The sequence below is a fragment of the Scyliorhinus torazame genome, chromosome 9 (genome assembly GCF_047496885.1).
Source record: "Scyliorhinus torazame isolate Kashiwa2021f chromosome 9, sScyTor2.1, whole genome shotgun sequence".
NCBI lineage: Eukaryota > Metazoa > Chordata > Chondrichthyes > Carcharhiniformes > Scyliorhinidae > Scyliorhinus > Scyliorhinus torazame.
In genome coordinates this window covers 185829718-185850374 of record NC_092715.1, presented here as the reverse complement: position 1 = coordinate 185850374, position 20657 = coordinate 185829718, and the positions used below count along the sequence as shown (strand labels likewise).

Genomic DNA, 20657 nt, shown 5'->3' with positions numbered 1-20657 from the left:
AAAATATGTTTTAATGTAGTAAATTTGCAGTTTACTGCCATTTTCAGCTTTCTTAATGGATAAAAGCAAATTACTGCGGATGCTGGAATCTGAAATAAAAACAGAAAATACATCTGTCATGCAGACTAGAAATGTTAGCTTCCTTTTCTCTCCACAGATGCTGTCAGACCTGCTGAGATTGTCCAGTATTTTCTGTTTTTGTGTCTTAATGAATGTTTGGTTTCGGAGCAATACATGGGAAAGGAAAACAAATAAGGGAAACAAAGAATAAACCTGATGCTTATCTTGATGAGGATACAGTTAACCATTATGAGGGTAAAGTATAGACGAGGATAATCAGTACTCTATAGAAAAGTATTCTCCGCACTGCTGTTGAGATCATGGGAAAGTCTTCTGTGGAATGCAATCAGCCATGGTTGAATAATGCAGATTGTAATATAGTGATATGTTAGGTTACTGTGGGGTCATAGAGAAATATGAAAACATCTGTTTTTAATGGAAGTTTTTTGCATTCTTTAGATAAATTAAATCAAGGTCATTATAATGCAAATTATGTATAGTTTGTCAAAGGAATTTTGACATAATGAATCAAATGTCAATTTTCATTCCATTAATCCTTAACATTCATATACCTATAAGTTGCTTCTGTGTATTAAGGATGCTGTTTGCCTCAACCATGTTTATAGACTTGTTTGTTTCTTTTGATAATTAAAACGTAATGCTGGATCCTCCCCGTGATGCTGCCAAAGTTAAGTGGAATAATCGCAGAGAATAAAGGAAAGTTTGCACACTGCATCGATCTGTCCTTGGAAAAAACAGCCCCCCACCCAGGGCCTGTTAACAAACCTGCTGAAAATTGTCTTAAAGGTCTTCACCCAGTTGGGAGGGAGTCCTGCCTTCAAGAGCTGCCAGTCAATCAGATGATCGATCAGACACAATTTTTGGTCCATGCCATGTTAATTTTGTCTCAATGAGCCAGTTTAATGCAAGATGATTTTGGGTTCTACTTGAAGACCTCCCCATTGTTACTCTTTGTGTCTCCTGAATCACCTTTCCAAATAAGGACCAACATGTGCTGTGCCTGAAATGACCTGGATATTTCTATTTGCATGGCCCTTACCTTCCCTAGGCAGAAACCCAATCCCCCTCAATTGGGGGTAGAAATCCAGTCTCCGGCTTAAAGCCGTATTAATGGTTGTTAACTGCAAGCCTTTTTTCAAAAAAACTTCTAGCAGCAACCAGAAAGCTTCAACTACAATGTTCCCCTGTGCGTATTGTGGAAGAAAGATGGCTTGTCTTTGTCGGCATGCCTGCTTGGCTCATTGAAGGGATAATAGAAAGATAGCCCACATTTATCACACTTCCTGAGAGTTACGGTCAGGCACATGAAATACGAGAGTCAGAATGATATCAGATAAAGAGACATCCCCTTTTTCTGTTGTTAAACAGCAGGAGTATTGGGCACCTGCTATTAGCAGAGATTTGCTTTCAAAATGCTGTAACTGAATAGCGCCCACGCTAAGTGCTTTGGGAATTGATCAGAGGGTCAATCCAGTGAGGATTTTGGACCCAGAATTCCAGAACATCAGTTAAGCTGCAGGATTTCTGAACTAACAAACTTTGTCAACTTATTTTTAAATCACATAAAGCACTCCTGATGCCAGTGAAAATTTGCTCCAATTCCACTGGGCAAGGAGTGCCCTGAAATCTGTTTTTGTCAGGTGAGGATATTACACGAGTTTGAGAGGAATTATAAGCAATGGAATTGACCTTGCATGGTGTCATGAGAAGATGTAGTAATGTTTTGTGGGCTGGCATAATTGGTGTGCAGAGTTGAATTGACTATGGATAATAAATCATTTCATCCTAGGAGAGATGAAGGTGTCATTCTTACTAACCATTGATTACTAAATGCCTGAAGTAATATTTAAACATAAGTGCAGTTTACATAAGCTCATTTGTCCGAACAACAACAAGCACGATTGTAAATTTATTTGATGTTGACAAGAATTGTGTGTTTATTTATACATTTCCAGACTTTTCTTTTTATGTTTACCTTCCACCCATCTTGACCATACACTGTGCAGTTCTGTACACACCCTAATGCATTTTCTCAGTACTTGTACATCCAGAGTGATCGGATTTGTGCATTGGATGTTGGCTATGCTGAACAATCCACTAATGCACTATAAGTAGCTTACTATGAGGGCCAGTGAAGTACATTTTTTATTAACCAGAATTAACTTGGATCAAATTGTAATTGGTTATAATGAGGTTTCACTGTATCAACATTTCCTTCTGTGGCATTGTATACACTGCAAAGTTGGTCAATCTGGCACTGAAAAATGCTGATTCTATTGTACATTGTACCAGGTGACATTTGGGGAGAATATTTCTAAGACTGTTGTGAATTGAAAGCTGTGGTCACAGTGGCCAATATCTGCTAATGTGTGGCTTTTAATTATATAATTTTTAACAGAGTCTTTATTTTTTTGTTTTCAGAGTTCTTCACCTTTTATAATTCCTTAAAGATCTTTAAAAACTCCAATAAAGCTCATTCAGCCTTCAGCCGACGAACTGAAGATGCATCCGCGGTACAATATTTCCAGGTAAGAACCAGCCAGCTACCCAGGCCAAATTATTGCCTCTACCTTGTCAGTGGGTGGTTATCTTGACCTGTGTTAAAGAGAATGCTGCAAATCGGAAGTAATAGCAGAAAATGCTTGAAAAGCGTAACAGTTGATTCAGCATCTCAAAGAAAAAAACCAAGTGAATGTTTGAATAATATCTGTAAACAGAACTCATTTTGATAGAAAAAAAGTGTTGAAAAAACTCAGCAGGTCTGGCAGAACCTGTGGAGAGAGAAAACTAATTGAACCAAAGGATTGGCGGCGACAAAATGTTATATCCCTGCGGAAGTAAAAGTACAGAAATATAAATTTTAAAACTGTAAACATCTTACCTCATTCAAGGCTAAACACAAGAGTCTCAAATATATGATGAAATTAGTGAACACATTGGAATATGAAAAATAATGGTTAACTATTTTAATTTTGAAGAAATCACAGTGTATAGACAAAGGGAATGCATTGAATATGTAATTTTATGAAGCATTGAAAATAGTGGATGATTCATGATTGTCCATTTTGTGTTCTTGTCAAAGATCAATTTAATTCCCATAGTTTTAAAGGAAAGTTGGTTGCATGATATGGGGAAGGCTAGGAGATAGAAAACCGTGTGTTTGAATGAATAGATTTTTTTGAAGATTCACTGGATGTGGGTAATGATGGGAAGAATTTTTACCACCTCAGGATGACATGAGGCAGGCGGTAAAATTGAGAGCAAGCATGTCAGCATTATACTCCTGATGCAGCCCTGTGGCCAGGGCATTCTCCTAGCGGTGGGCTGTGATGTGAATCGGCTACAAGGACACGAGCAGCTGATTTGTATACTTAACTCTATTAAGAGACATTTTATGGAGTCACTGGCATTTTGCCAATGGCAGAGCAACCCCACCCAAGCCGCATTGGAAGCATGTCAGCCTTAGACCTTTCTTTTGTTGTCTATTTATAAATGATTTTCATCCAGCACAAGAAATGACACTTTATTGATAAACCAGAAGACATAGCAAATTGTGAAGAAGAACACAAGAGATTTCAGGAGGACGTAGACAAGATATTAGAGTGGGCAGGTAGGTGGCAGATGCAGTTCAAGACAGGTAAGTTGAGAAGATAATAGTAAAAGTAATTGTTTTGTAAATGGGAAGACTGTTTCTGAGTAGAAACACAGAGATTATGTCTGAAACAGAGAATTTCAGCACCAAAACCAGACTTCTCCAGATGATTCTACACTATCAGGAAAGCTAAAGCTTTATTTAGTACAGGTTTTATGGTGAAACCTTTCATAAATTTCTCTTAACAGCAGATACTTCAGTATTTGTTCACCATTTTCTCTCCGCTGTTCCTGAAAGTGATGCCCCAGGTTGGGCTGAGGGAAGAAGAGAAACTTGAGTGCTGCAAATCTGATTTTTTTTTTAAATTAAAAAAGATGTACCGTGAGCTTGTGAAAGAGGAAGGACAAGTTAATGTTTTGGGTACACTTTCCCACCTGAAACGTTAACCTGATATTTTTCTTTCAGATGCTGATGGACCTGCTGTGTATTTCTAGTGTTTTCTACTTTGACCCATGATGGTTGCAATTCTAAAGGTACGAGCAGACCTAACTTGCCCAAGGGGCTAATTTTTCGTAACTTGGAGTCTGTGGCGGTGGCCATTTTATATGTGAGGAAGGAACAGCCTTTATCTCATTCGCTAATATTAACATTAACGTTTACACCTCTCCAGTTTTGGACCAAATCAAGAAACATGACATCCACATTTTGTGTTTTTCTTTAAATAGTTGTTTTCTAATTATCTCTCTGATTGCACCACAGTGTCATCAGTTATTGAGAATTTTAATAGATTTTTATCATCTACGAAGAAAATATCAAAGTGCAACTTTCCGAGCCTTCCATCTTTAGCTTTGAGTTTGTGAGCATGTGTATCTTTAAGTTGGAACCCTGAATTATATCTTCCTTCCATTGACAGGGTTACTGAGGATAGTTTTAGCAATCCAAGGCAGGAACAACGACTTGTATCTAGAATTTAAACTAGCCCAAGTCTATTTGGTTCAATATCACAGTTTCACACTAACTCAAGTTTCTACTTTAGCTTTTTCATAGTTAGCAATATGATAATCATTCATGTGCATTTTTATTTCACTTAGCAGTTTTAGTTTGTATGTAATAGAGCTGCTGCTTTGGCAATTTTACCCAATAGGACAGACTTTTCAAGCCATAAAGGATAAACACCTTGACCACAAAATGTAAAAATGTGGAAAATTCCTTCCATAATAACAACAGCTGATTAAGAAAAATAACACCAGAAAGGAACATAGCCTAACTGAATCTTAACACGGCTGAGGGAATTGTAATACTTAAAAGGCTCTTAAATCCATCACCAGCAGTAATGCCTGTTTCCAGGATTCTTACCCCCTGCTGAAGGGTTCAAAATGGTGGCGGCGACCCAGATCCAGAGGTCCCACCCCCCTATTCTCAGCAGTTCCACTATTGCCAGCATTGAAAGGGCATTTAAATTTAGATTTGTAGTGCCCCGAGGTACAGTGAAAAGTATTGTTCTGCAAACTATCCAGGCAGATCGCTCCATGCATGAACAAAATTGAAAATATGATAAATACACAATGTAAATACATAGACATCGGGTGAAGCATATGGAGTGTAGTGCCTACACAGTAGAGAAGATGCGTAGAGAGATTAGTCAGTCATTCAGGAGTCTGGTAAAAGTGGGGGAAAAGCTGTTTTTCAATCAATGTGAACATGGCATATTTACTTAGTTCCTGAGGAAGTATAGGCGCTGTTGTGATTTCTGGTCGTAGTGTCAACATGGGTGGGCCAGGCAGAGTGTTGGTGATGTGCACAACTAGGAATTTGAAGCTGTCAACCATCTCCACCTTGGCACCATTGATGCAGACAGGTGTGTACTACGGCGCTGAGGGCCTGGGTTCGAATCCCGACCCTGGGTCACTGTCTGTGTGGAGTTTGCACATTCCCCCCGTGTCTGCTTGTGTTTCACCCCCACAACCCAAAGATGTGCAGGTTAGGTGGATTGGCCATGCTAAATTGCCCCTTAATTGGAAATAAAAATAATTGGGTCCTCTAAATTTATAAATTTTTTAAAAAGACAGGTGTGTACGACACTTTGCTTCCTAAAGTTGATGACCAGCTCCTTACTTTTGCTGACATTGAGGGAGAGATTGTTGTCGTTACACCATGCCACTAGATTCTCTATCTCCCTCCTGTACTCTGACTCATCCTTGTTTAAGATTCGACCCACTACAGTCGTGCCATCAGCAAACCTATAGATGGCGTTGGAGTCAAATTGTGCCACACAGTGATGTGTGTATAAGGAGTATAGTACGGGCTAAGTATGCAGCCTTGCGGGGCCCCAGTATTGAGGATTATCGTGGAGGAAGTGTCGTTGCTTATCCTTACTGATTGTGGTCTATGGGTCAGGGAGTCGATGATCCAGTTGCAGAGGAGGAGCAAAGTCCAAGGTTTTGGAGTTTTGATATGAGCTTGGCTGGGATTATGGTGTTGAAGGCAGAGCTATAGTCAATGACTAGGAGTCTGATGTAGGAGTCCTTGTCAAGATGTTCCAGGGATGAGTGTAGGGCCAGGGAGATAGCGTCTGCCGTGGACCGATTGTGCCGGTGTGTGAATTGCAGTGGATCAAGGCATTCTGGGAGTATGGAGTTTGTGTCTCATGACCAACTCTCGAAGCACTTCATAGTGATCGATGTCAAGCCACCGGACGGTAGTCACTGAGGCACGTTGCCTGCTTCTTCTTTGACACCGGTATGATGGTGGTCTTCTTGAAGCAGGTGGAAACCTCAGAGCAGAGTAGGAAGTGGTTGAAGATGTCTGCGAACACATCTGCCAGTTGGTCCACGCAGGAGTTCAGTGCATGACCAGGGAGTCTTTAAGGACCTGTTGCTTTCCCTGGGTTCAAATTTCAAGAAGGCCGATCTGACTTCTGAGGCTGTGATGGTATGTCCAAGGCTGTTGGGGCAGTTGACAACAGTTTGTTAGTTTCCTGCTTGAAACGAGCATAGAAGCTTTGTGTTCATCGGGGAGGGGTGCACTGTTGCTAAAGATTTTACTCTGCTTTGATTTATAGCCCTTTATGTTGCTTAAGCCTTGTAACAACTGATGGGAGTTGTGTCACTAGTCTATGACTCTAGCTTAGTCTGATATCGTCACTTGGTGTCCCTGATGACTTTGCAGAGGTCGTACCTAGATTTCTTGTATAAGTCAGGGTTGCCTGGCTTGAACGCGTCAGACCTGGATTTCAGTAGGGATCAGCTGGGCCATTTAAAGAGACGGAGAGAACAGGAAGTTGTGACTTTCACTGACAGAATATGCAAAAATTGCTGTTTGGTCCACAACTTCAGGTTGGAGACCTGAACAGCTCTGAAGGCCTGAGGCAAAGAATTCTAAGCCTTCTATCGAGTTGTGTGAGATTTCAGATTCAAAGCTCTACTTACTTTGAGATAGAGCATTCTGTTTGACTTCAGGGAAGGGTAGATGAAGCTGTCTGGCATGTCCCACGGGCTCCTTCCTTGCCTTGTTTAAAAATAAAAGTGCATTTCAGACTGCCAGTCTGCCAGTATTATCCATGAAGGAAGGAAGGTTGAAGAAATAGGTGCAGGACCCTCACACATGCGACATATGACATATAGAGAAAATAAATGGCAGCAGCCTGCGGCTGGAGCCATGAGCTGACAAAGCCCAGTCAGCACATCAGGAGGATGGTGAGATAATGCTCTAAGAAAATGGTCAACTGGAACAGGTACAGCTTCCTCGAAATGACCGAAAGGGCATGCAGACGAAGGCTTAGAATGTCTCGGAATGTGGTCAGAGAAATCTGTGCCTTGTTGGAGGCAGAGAACACCCCCTCGATTAACAGGTTCCCACGTTCTTCTCTAAAAGTCACTGTGGCCCTCAACTTTATGCAGCTCTGATGCAGAATATGTATCCTGTAATATGTGGGAAGTCATGAATGCTACTAGTGTTCTAGACGACCACATGTGTAGGAAGTGCTGCCAGCTACAGAAAATTGAGCTTCGTGTATGGAGCTCGAGTGACGGCTGGAGTACAAAACCTGAATACAAGTCCTGAAAGCCGTGCTTGTTACGTGAATTGGACATTCTGAATTCTCCCTCAGTGTACCCGAGCAGGTGCCGGAATGTGGCGACTTGAGGATTTTCACAGTAACTTCGTTGCAGTGTTAATGTAAGCCACTTGTGACACTAATAAAGATTATTATTATAAGAGCAAGGAGGTTATGCTGAACTTGTACGTGATAATAATAATCTTTATTGTTCAAATTCCCTAACAGCACATCTTTCGGGAGTTGTGGGAGCACCCGGAGGAAACCCACACAGACACAGGGAGAACGTGCAGACTCCGCACAGACAAGTGACCCAAGCTGGGAATGGAACCTGGGACCCTGGCGCTATGAAGCAACAGTGCTAACCACTGAGCTACCGTGCCGTTCAGCTGGACTATAGTGCACAGTTCTAGGTATCACAGTATAAAATAAAGTCGCCCTAGTCCCAGATGACCATAGGCTTCTTTCCTCTTTGAGAGGGAGAACTGACTGGTGGTAATTTAACCTGAGGATCACCACATCTCCGACGTGGAGCAAGGTTGAGAAGGCAGGACCTTCATGAATAACGTCAGCCGACACCGGAATTGAACCTGCGCTGTTGGCCTCGCTCTGCATCGTAAATCAGCTGTTCAACTGAGCTAAACAGGCCCCTATGAATGGGTACCACGCTATAGCAAAGATGTGAATGCGTTGGAGAGAGCGCAGAAGAGATTTGTAAGGGTGATTCCAGGGGTGAGAAAGTTCAGTTATGCGGATAGATGTGAAAGCTTTGAATTGTCCTCCTTGAAGAGAAGAAGGCCAAGAGAAGATTTGATAGAGGTTTTTAAAATCATGAGGGGGCTGGACAGAGTAACTAGAAAGAAACTCGTAAAAGGATCGAGAACAAGATTTAAAGTAATTTGCAAAAGTGAAGTGGGAAAAAAATCTTTCACACAATAAGTGGTTGAGGTCTGGAATGCACGGCTGGAAGTGTGGTGGAGGGAGGTTCACTCAAGGCTTTCAAGAGGGCATCAGATAACTTTTTGAATAGAAGCAATGTGCAATGGTACAGGGAGAAGGCAGGAAAATGACACGAAGTCATAATGCTCATTTGGAGAGCTGGTGCAGACATGATGGGCCGAATGACCTCCCCCTGCACAGTAACACTTCTTTGACATCTCAGCACTTCAGTCAGCCTCCCACAGATGCATAACATCAATGACCAAATGCCCTTTTTGTTCAGCTAGGGGAGCACATCAATTTCTCAACAGATGTGAAGTCTCAGACCCTAAGAGCAATGAGGATTGTGTCAATAGCTGCCTTTCCACAAGTGCAAGGTGTGATGGATTGCACACACATGACTATCAAAGCACTATCCCAGGAGGTGCACTGACCTATGAATAGAAAATATTTTTATTCCATCAACGCTCAGTTTAATGTGCAACCAGAGTAATGTTTTCCTCCTCATCTGTGCACAATTCCCTGGAAGCTGCTGTTACTCTTTCACCCTGATGGAGTCAAGCCTGACGCATGTTTTTGACCTGCACCTCAGATCTGTGACTGGCTACTGAGGGACAAAGGTTACCCATCGTGGAGGTGGCTGTTTACTTCATTGAGCTAAACAGAGAGGGTGCTTTCTAACGGCAGAACCTTTAAACCAGGGCACTCATCCAGCAGGGCATTTTAAAAATAGGGGCCTCTGGCGCAGTGAAGGAGTGTAACAGATTCAAGATCTGTAGCCTACAGACGTAGATGGCTCATAAGAGGAAGAGGTTAACCATCTGCCTCAAACGAAGATGGAAGTGAAGAGGAGGAGCAGGAGGAACTGCCTCCCCATCAGCACTGTGGGTATACCTACGCCACATGGACTGCAGCAGCTCAGGAAGGCAGCTCACCACCACTCATTGCCAATTAGGGTTGGACAATAACACACGCATCCTGTGGAAGAACAGAAAAGAATTGAGGACAAAAAAGGGGGTAATGATGACAAGCGTACCCAGGTACCTAGCGGTGGCTCAGCATTTGATGTAGAAGTCAATAAGAGGGCTCTAATCCAGCAACATTGCGGGTGCAGATACATCCTCTGAAGCAAATGGCCGTCCAGCCATTGCTAGATGTCTGCCTTTGATATCATAGATGCGTCTCATCTTCCAGGAGATACCCATTCCACCAAAAGAGAGAAAATGTAAACGTGTCCTTCAGACTCTCTGGCATTACAATGGTTGAAATCTTCAATTTTATGAGTCAGCATTCAGCCATCATGAGCTACTGACCAAGACTACCCTCTAGGGACCTACATGTATTTTCCGGAAGCTGTCAAATAACAGTGAAGAGTTTGCCTGGTCAGTAACTGAGACCTGGCCCTATATCGGGAGTATTCCTGCACAGCGTCAGTTGAGACTCAGAATGTGCAGATATGATGGATGCACCATCAGAAATGCTGCAATTTGAGATTGGGAGGAATAAAAGGCGCAATTCACCAGTTTGCTGAATGGCAGTGCAGGAAGATTATTCACGGATTGGTGCACCATTTGTAAAGGCAGCCAGGATCTTTCACCCCTACCACGGCCTCAGGACCACCCCCTCCCCCACCAGCGCTACTTCACCCAACGTACCTCTTCCAGGGTCCTCAGGCCTCCCTCATCCCATCTCTTGTGGACAAGGCCCCCCTGGGCCCGAGCCCTGGCACGGGTAACCTGGCACAAACAAAGAACAAAGAAATGTACAGCACAGGAACAGGCCCTTCGGCCCTCCAAGCCTGTGCCGACCATACTGCCCGACTAAACTACAATCTTCTACACTTCCTGGGTCCGTATCCTTCTATTCCCATCCTATTCATATATTTGTCAAGATGCCCCTTAAATGTCCCTATCGTCCCTGCTTCCACTACCTCCTCCGGTAGCGAGTTCCAGGTACCCACTACCCTCTGCGTAAAAAACTTGCCTCGTACATCTACTCTAAACCTTGCCCCTCTCACCTTAAACCTATGCCCCCTAGTAATTGACCCCTCTACCCTGGGGAAAAGCCTCTGACTATCCACTCTGTCTATGCCCCTCATAATTTTGTATACCTCTATCAGGTCGCCCCTCAACCTCCTTCGTTCCAGTGAGAACAAACCGAGTTTATTCAACCGCTCCTCATAGCTTATGCCCTCCATACCAGGCAACATTCTGGTAAATCTCTTCTGCACCCTCTCTAAAGCCTCCACATCCTTCTGGTAGTGTGGCGACCAGAATTGAACACTATACTCCAAGTGTGGCCTAACTAAGGTTCTATACAGCTGCAACATGACTTGCCAATTCTTATACTCAATGCCCCGGCCCATGAAGGCCAGCATGCCGTATGCCTTCTTGACTACCTTCTCCACCTGTGTTGCCCCTTTCAATGACCTGTGGACCTGTACTCCTAGATCTCTTTGACTTTCAATACTCTTGAGGGTTCTACCATTCACTGTATATTCCCTACCTGCATTAGACCTTCCAAAATGCATTACCTCACATTTGTCCGGATTAAACTCCATCTGCCATCTCTCCGCCCAAGTCTCCAGACAATCTAAATCCTGCTGTATCCTCAGACATTCCTCATCGCTATCCGCAATTCCACCAACCTTTGTGTCGTCTGCAAACTTACTAATCAGACCAGTTACATTTTCCTCCAAATCATTTATATATACTACAAAGAGCAAAGGTCCCAGCACTGATCCCTGTGGAACACCACTGGTCACAGCCCTCCAATTAGAAAAGCATCCCTCCATTGCTACCCTCTGCCTTCTATGGCCTAGCCAGTTCTGTATCCACCTTGCCAGTTCACCCCTGATCCCGTGTGACTTCACCTTTTGTACAAGTCTACCATGAGGGACCTTGTCAAAGGCCTTACTGAAGTCCATATAGACAACATCTACTGCCCTACTTGCATCAATCATCTTAGTGAACTCCTCGAAAAACTCTATCAAGTTAGTGAGACACGACCTCCCCTTCACAAAACCGTGCTGCCTCTCACTTATTCGTCTATTTGCTTCCAAATGAGAGTAGATCCTGTCTCGAAGAATTCTCTCCAGTAATTTCCCTACCACTGACGTAAGGCTCACCGGCCTGTAGTTCCCGGGATTATCCTTGCTACCCTTCTTAAACAGAGGAACAACATTGGCTATTCTCCAGTCCTCCGGGACATCCCCTGAAGACAGCGAGGATCCAAAGATTTCTGTCAAGGCCTCAGCAATTTCCTCTCCAGCCTCCTTCAGTATTCTGGGTTAGATCCCATCAGGCCCTGGGGACTTATCTACCTTAATATTTTTTAAGACACCCAACACCTCGTCTTTTTGGATCACAATGTGACCCAGGCTATCTACACCCCCTTCTCCAGACTCAACATCTACCAATTCCTTCTCTTTGGTGAATACTGATACAAAGTATTCATTTAGTACCTCGCCCATTTCCTCTGGCTCCACACATAGATTCCCTTGCCTATCCTTCAGTGGGCCAACCCTTTCCCTGGCTACCCTCTTGCTTTTTATGTATGTGTAAAAAGCCTTGGGATTTTCCTTAACCCTATTTGCTAATGACTTTTCGTGACCCCTTCTAGCCCTCCTGACTCGTTGCTTAAGTAGGCACCTGGGCATGTTGGCTGGCAGTGCCCCTGCAAGCCTGGCAGTGCAACATGGACAACGAGGCATTGCCAGGCTGGCAGTTTCAAGGTGCTAGGCTGGCGGTGTCCAGGTGCCAGAGGGAGTGTCAAAGTGCCACCCTGCCCAGTACATGACCACCCAAGGGCCTCAACTCCTCAGTGAGACCGCCCGAGGTGCCATCATTTTTTTTTCTTTTTTATAAATTTAAACTACCCAATTCTTTTTTTTCCAATTAAGGGACAATTTAACGTGACCAATGCACTACCCTGCACATCTTTGGGTTGTGGGGGTGAGATCCACGTAGAGATGGGGAGAACATGCAAACTCCACACGGACAGTGGGCTGGGATTGAACCCGGGTCCTCGGCGCCGTGAGGCAGCAGTACTGACCACTACATCATCATGCCACCCCCAAGGTGCCATCATGACTGGTTCATGACTTAATGAACCAGTACCAAATGGCACTCGGTTGAGGCTTCGATAGCGAGGCCGGTGGATCCCGGGCCCCAGGTGAATTGGGCGAGTGCATATTTAAATGATCCTAATGACTCATTTAAATATCATAGAATCCCTACAGTGCCGAACGAGGCCTTTCGGCCTATCGAGTCTATACTGACTCTTCAAATGAGCATTCCATCCATGTCCACCCGCCCTATTCCTGTAACTCCATAACCTAACCTGTACATCCCTGGACACTAAGGGGCAGTTTATCATGGCCAATCCACCTACCCCATACATCTTTGGACTGTGGGAGGAAACCAGTGGAAAACCATGCAGACACGGGAAGAGTGCACAGACCTGACACAGGCAAGCCAGAATTGAACCCGGGTCCTTGGCACTGAGGCAGCAGTGCTAACCACTATGCCACCGTGAGACCCTTGAGCGCCTAGATCGTGCCCAGCGAGGTCCAGATTGCGATGTGCTGCGAGATTCCATTGAATCTTTTGAGCGTCACGAATCTCGATGCAGGCCTCTTGCGATATTCAATGGCCTCAACCCAACATCAAGTCAGGCAAGACGAGGCAGCTGAATCGTGCCCAAAGTAACATTTCCGCAACACAATTGCCAGGCATTTCCCATTCCAACATGAGGGACTATAACCATCTCCTCTCGACATTCAATGGCATTACCATTGTTGAATCCCTCAGTATCAACATCCTGGGGGGTTACCGTTGGCCAGAAACTGAATTGGACCAGCCATAACATTGCCGCAACAAGAGAAGGTCAGAGGCACGGAATTCTGAGCTAGCTAACTCGGCTCTGTCTCCCCAAAGTCTGTCCACCATCTACAAGGCATAAGTCAGAACTGTGATGGAATACTCTCCAGTTGCTTGAATGGATTCAGCTCCAACGACACTCAACAAACTCAACACCATACAGGGCAAATCAACTGCCCAATCGGCACCCCAATTTGCACCTTAAACATTTTCCCACTTCATTACTCATGCGCCATGACAGCAGTGTGTATCATTTGCAAGATGCACTGCAGCAACTTACCAAGGATTCATCAAAAGCACATTCAAATACACAACCTCTGCCACTTAAGGGCAAGGTAGCACATGCATGGGAACACCACCGCCTGGAAGGTCCCTTCCAAACCCCAACATCTTCACTTGAAAATATATTGTTGTTCCTTCACGGTTCATGTTTTTGGAATCCTTAAGGGGGAGGGGGAGCAGCCCCAAGTCGTGGTCCACATAGGTACCAACGACATAGGTAGGAAAAGGGATAGGGATGTAACGCAGGAATTCAGGGAGCTAGGGTGGAATCTTAGATCGAGGACAAACAGAGTTCGTATCTCTGGGTTGTCACCCGTGCCACGTGCTAGCGAGACGAGGAATAGGAAGAGAGAGGAGTTGAACACGTGGCTACAGGGATGGTGCAGGAGGGAGGGTTTCAGTTTTCTGGATAATTGGGGCTCATTCTGGGGTCGGTGGGACCTCTACAAATGGGATGGTCTACACCTGGACCAGAGGGGTACCAATATACTGGGGGGGAAATTTGCTAATGCTCTTCGGGAGGGTTTAAACTAGTTCAGCAGGGGATTGGGAACCTGAATTGTAGCTCCAGTATACAAGGGGTTGAGAGTAGTGAGGTCTTGAGTAAGGTTTCAAAGTTGCAGGAGTGTACCGGTAGGCAGGAAGGTGGTTTAAATTGAGTCTTCTTCAATGCCAGGAGCATCCGGAATAAGGTGGGTGAACTTGCGGCATGGGTTGGTACCTGGGACTTCGATGTTGTGGCAATTTCGGAGACATGGATAGAGCAGGGACAGGAATGGTTGTTGCAGGTGCCGGGGTATAGATATTTCAGTAAGCTCAGGAAAGGTAGTAAAAGAGTGAGAGGGGTGGCATTGTAAGTCAAGGACAGTATTACGGTGGCAGAAAGGACGTTTGATGAGGACTCGTCTACTGAGGTAGAATGGGCTGAGGCTAGAAACAGGAAAGAAGAGGTCACCCTGTTAGGGGTTTTCTATAGGCCTCCGAAAAGTTCCAGAGAAGAGTAGAGGAAAGGATTGCAAAGATGATTCTGGATAGGAGCGAAAGCAACAGGTTAGTTGTTATGGGGGACTTTAACTTTCCAAATATTGACTGGAAACGCTACAGTTTGAGTACTTTAGATGGGTCCATTTTTGTCCAATGTGTGCAGGAGGGTTTCCTGACACAGTTTGCAGATAGGCTAACGAGAGGCAAGGCCGTATTGGATTTGGTACTGGGTAATGAACCAGGACAGGTGTTAGATTTGGAGGTAGGTGAGCACTTTGGTGATAGTGACCACAATTCGATTACGTTTACTTTAGTGATGGAAAGGGATAGGTATATACCGCAGGGCACGAGTTATATCTGGGGGAAAGGCAATTATGATGTGATGAGGCAAGACTTAGGTTGCATCGGATCGAGAGGAAAACTGCAGGGGATGGGCACAATGGAAATTTGGAGCTTGTTCAAGGAACAGCTAATGCGTGTCCTTGATAAGTATGTACCTGTCAGGCAGGGAGGAAGTGGTCGAGAGAGGGAACCGTGGTTTACTAAAGCAGTCGAAACACTTGTCAAGAGGAAGAAGGAGGCTTATGTAAAGATGAGACATGAATGTTCAGTTAGGGCGCTCGAGAGTTACAAGTTAGCTAGGAAGGACCTAAAGAGAGAGCTAAGAAGAGCCAGGAGGGGACATGAGAAGTCTTTGGCAGGTAGGATCAAGGATAACCTTAAAGCTTTCTATAGATAGGTCAGGAATAAACAAATGACTAGGGCAAGAGTAGGGCCAGTCAAGGACAGTATGGGAAGTTGTGCTTGGAGTCCGAGGAGATAGGAGAAGTGCTAAATGAATATTTTTTTGTCAGTATCCATACAGGAAAAAGGCAATGTTGTCAAGGAGAATACTGAGATTCAGGCTACTAAACTAGAAGGGCTTGAGGTTCATGAGGAGGAGGTGTTAGTAATTCTGGAAAGTGTGAAAATAGACAAGTCCCCTGGGCCGGATGGGATTTATCCTAGGATTCTCTGGGAAGCTAGGGAGGACATTGCTGAGCCTTTGGCTTTGATCTTTAAGTCATCTTTGTCTACAGGAATAGTGCCAGAAGACTGGAGGATAGTAAATGTTGTCCCCTTGTTCAAGAAGGGGAGTAGAGACAACCCCGGTAACTTTGGGCCAGTGAGCCTTACTTCTGTTGTGGGCAAAGTCTTGGAAAGGTTTTTAAGAAATAGGATGTATAATCATCTGAAAAGGAATAATTTAATTAGAGATAGTCAACACGGTTTTGTGAAGGTTAGGTCGTGCCTCACAAACCTTATTGAGTTCTTTGAGAAGGTGACCAAACAGGTGGATGAGGGTAAAGCAGTTGATGTGGTGTATATGGATTTCAGCAAAGCACTTGATAACGTTCCCCACAGTAGGCTACTGCAGCAAATATGGAGGCATGGGATTCAGGGTGATTTAGCAGTTTGGATCAAATATTGGCTAGCTGGGAGAAGACAAAAGGTGGTGGTTGATGGGAAATGTTCAGACTGGAGCCCAGTTACTAGTGGTGTACCACAAGGATCTGTTTTGGGGCCATTGCTGTTTGTCATTTTTATAAATGACCTGGAGGAGGGCGTAGAAGGATGGGTGAGTAAATTTGCAGATGACACTAAAGTCGGTGGAGTTGTGGACAGTGCGGAAGGATGTTATAAGTTACAGAGGGACATAGATAAGCTGCAGCGCTGGGCTGAGAGGTGGAAAATGGAGTTTAATGCAGAAAAGTGTGAGGTGATTCATTTTGGAAGGAATAACAGGAAGACAAAGTACTCGGCTAATGATAAGATTCTTGGTAGTGTGGATGAACAGAGAGATCTCGGTGTCCATGTTCATAGATCCCTGAAAGTTGCCACCCAGGTTGAGAGGGTTGTTGAGAAGGCGTATGGTGTGTTAGCTTTTATTGGTAGAGGGATTGAGTTTCGGAGCCATGAGGTCATGTTGCAGCTGTACAAAACTCTGTTGCGGCCGCATTTGGAGTATTGCATGCAATTCTGGTCGCCGCATTATAGGAAGGATGTGGAAGCATTGGAAAGGGTGCAGAGGAGATTTACCAGAATGTTGCCTGGTATGGAGGGAAGATCTTATGAGGGAAGGCTGAGGGACTTGAGGCTGTTTTCATTAGAGAGAAGAAGGTTAAGAGGTGACTTAATTGAGGCATACAAGATGATCAGAGGTTTAGATAGGGTGGACAGTGAGAGCCTTTTTCCTCGGATGGTGATGTCTAGCACGAGGGGACATAGCTTTAAATTGAGGGGAGATAGATATAGGACAGATGTCAGATGTAGTAAGGGCGTGGAATGCCCTGCCTGCAACAGTAGTGGACTTGCCAACACTAAGGGCATTCAAATGGTCATTGGATAGACATATGGACGATAAGGGAATAGTGTAGATGGGCTTTAGAGTGGTTTCACAGGTCGGCGCAGCATCGAGGGCCGAAGGGCCTGTACTGCGCTGTAATGTTCTATGTTACTGTCTCAAAATCCTGGAACTCCCTTCCTAACAGCACTGTGAATGTACCTCCGCCACATGGATGACATGGGTTCAATTAGGTGGCTCATAATCAACTTAGGCCTTGCCAGTGGGGCACACATCCCATGGATTTCTGTTATCAGAAGAAGACAAAAGTTTCACTGAGCACCTGACATTACTGTGATGGGCACTCATGGCTTCATCCTTCGTAACTGTCAGGTGACAGAGGGATCAACTTCTGGCTGTACTGGTAAGGTAATGCAGCTACCTGTTTACCTGATTTATTCTATATGCCGCTCAGCAAGTGTAGACCGATACATGAATCCTTTGATTTATATAGTGTATTTACAGAAAATGGAAAAGGTGAGATATAATACCACCTGTGAACCCAATGAAGGAAACGGTGCCTTTGGAGCTTGAACACTCCGATGTGGTGTTTCCCCCGTGTGTTGCCTCCCCATGCAGGTGGTTATTCGAGGCTAAAAGGGCAGCATGGTCACTGGTGCACCTACCACAGATGAGGACTTTGGTGGAGGGGCTGTGGAAGATGAATGTTTCCAGAAGACATATTCGCCTCTGCAAAATTCCTCAGTCCTGGGTTATCTTTCGGAGTGGTTGGTTGGGGTACATCAGTCATCCACTCCAGCTTTCATTGTGCAATCAGGAAGAAGGTCCTGTTGTGGGTGCAGAGCTCCTCCCATGTATTCCAAGAAGCACAGTGCTCACACTGAATGGACTGCTCCAGGCTGCTTAGTGACCCTTGATGCTTTGCTCTTGCCTCCACTGGGATTGATGCTGCATGTGGCTCTCAATGAGATGGGCAGCATAGTAGCACAGTGGTTAGCACAGTTGCTTCACAGCTCTAGGGTCCCAGGTTCGATTCCCGGCTTGGGTCACTGTCTGTCCGGAGTCTGCACGTTCTCCCCATGTCTGCGTGGATTTCCTCCGGGTGCTCCGGTTTCCTCCCGTCAAAAAGAAAAAGGAGGCATTTGTCAGGGCTAAAAGGCTGGGAACAGACGAAGCCTGTGTGGCATATAAGGAAAGTAGGAAGGAACTTAAGCAGGGAGTCAGGAGGGCTAGAAGGGGTCATGAAAAGTCATTGGCAAATAGGGTTAAGGAAAATCCCAAGGCTTTTTACACTTACATAAAAAGCAAGAGGGTAGCCAGGGAAAGGGTTGGCCCACTGAAGGATAGGCAAGGGAATCTATGTGTGGAGCCAGAGGAAATGGGCGAGGTACTAAATGAATACTTTGCATCAGTATTCACCAAAGAGAAGGAATTGGTAGATGTTGAGTCTGGAGAAGGGGGTGTAGATAGCCTGGGTCACATTGTGATCCAAAAAGACGAGGTGTTGGGTGTCTTAAAAAATATTAAGGTAGATAAGTCCCCAGGGCCGGATGGGATCTACCCCAGAATACTGAAGGAGGCTGGAGAGGAAATTGCTGAGGCCTTGACAGAAATCTTTGGATCCTCGCTGTCTTCAGGGGATGTCCCGGAGGACTGGAGAATAGCCAATGTTGTTCCTCTGTTTAAGAAGGGTGGCAGGGATAATCCCGGGAACTACAGGCCGGTGAGCCTTACTTCAGTGGTAGGGAAATTACTGGAGAGAATTCTTCGAGACAGGATCTACTCCCATTTGGAAGCAAATGGACGTATTAGTGAGAGGCAGCACGGTTTTGTGAAGGGGAGGTCGTGTCTCACTAACTTGATAGAGTTTTTCGAGGAGGTCACTAAGATGATTGATGCAGGTAGGGCAGTAGATGTTGTCTATATGGACTTCAGTAAGACCTTTGACAAGGTCCCTCATGGTAGACTAGTACAAAAGGTGAAGTCACACGGGATCAGGGGTGAACTGGCAAGGTGGATACAGAACTGGCTAGGCCATAGAAGGCAGAGGGTAGCAATGGAGGGATGCTTTTCTAATTGGAGGGCTGTGACCAGTGGTGTTCCACAGGGATCAGTGCTGGGACCTTTGCTCTTTGTAGTATATATAAATGATTTGGAGGAAAATGTAACTGGTCTGATTAGTAAGTTTGCAGACGACACAAAGGTTGGTGGAATTGCGGATAGCGATGAGGACTGTCTGAGGATACAGCAGGATTTAGATTGTCTGGAGACTTGGGCGGAGAGATGGCAGATGGAGTTTAACCTGGACAAATGTGAGGTAATGCATTTTGGAAGGGCTAATGCAGGTAGGGAATATACAGTGAATGGTAGAACCCTCAAGAGTATTGAAAGTCAAAGAGATCTAGGAGTACAGGTCCACAGATCACTGAAAGGGGCTACACAGGTGGAGAAGGTAGTCAAGAAGGCATACGGCATGCTTGCCTTCATTGGCCGGGGCATTGAGTATAAGAATTGGCAAGTCATGTTGCAGCTGTATAGAACCTTAGTTAGGCCACACTTGGAGTATAGTGTTCAATTCTGGTCGCCACACTACCAGAAGGATGTGGAGGCTTTAGAGAGGGTGCAGAAGAGATTTACCAGAATGTTGCCTGGTATGGAGGGCATAAGCTATGAGGAGCGATTGAATAAACTCTGTTTGTTCTCACTGGAACGAAGGAGGTTGAGGGGCGACCTGATAGAGGTATACAAAATTATGAGGGGCATAGACAGAGTGGATAGTCAGAGGCTTTTCCCCAGGGTAGAGGGGTCAATTACTAGGGGGCATAGGTTTAAGGTGAGAGGGGCAAAGTTTAGAGTAGATGTACGAGGCAAGTTTTTTACGCAGAGGGTAGTGGGTGCCTGGAACTCACTACCGGAGGAGGTAGTGGAGGCAGGGACGATAGGGACATTTAAGGGGCATCTTGACAAATATATGAATAGGATGGGAATAGAAGGATACGGACCCAGGAAGTGTAGAAGATTGTAGTTTAGTCGGGCAGTATGGTCGGCACGGGCTTGGAGGGCCGAAGGGCCTGTTCCTGTGCTGTACATTTCTTTGTTCTTTGTTCTTTGTTCACAGTCCAAAGATGTGCAGGTTAGGTGGATTGGCCATGATAAATTGCCCTTGGTGTCCAAAAAAGGTTAGCTGGGGTTCCTGGGTTACAGAGATAGGGTGGAGCTGTAGGCTTAGGTAGGGTGCTCTTTCCAAGAGCCGGTGCAGACTCGATGGGCTGAATGGCCTCCTTCTGCACTGCATATCCTATTATTCTACATTGGCCAGTCTCTCAGGGTTAAAATTCATGCAGTCGAGATCCCAAGACAAAATCGAGTTCATTAATGCGATAGCCTCCTCCATTTGCAGTCTCAGTGCTCATTGACTTGGTGAACCCTGCCAGATGTTCGCTGCAACTGATCCAAGTACTTAGCTCCATAAAGTGATTCCTGAGGCCCACCTCTAAGCCA

General features: G+C 45.0%; 1 protein-coding gene across 2 annotated transcripts in view; it reads left to right on the top strand.

Moving 5' to 3' along the window:
- The window catches only part of carm1l (coactivator-associated arginine methyltransferase 1, like), a 197873-nt gene that overhangs the window by 90532 nt on the left and 86684 nt on the right, over window positions 1-20657 (top strand). For both annotated transcript variants that reach the window (XM_072516891.1, XM_072516892.1), the window contains exon 3: window positions 2503-2609. In XM_072516891.1, coding sequence (XP_072372992.1) covers window positions 2503-2609 — 107 coding nt within the window. The remainder of the gene's footprint in view (window positions 1-2502; window positions 2610-20657) is intronic.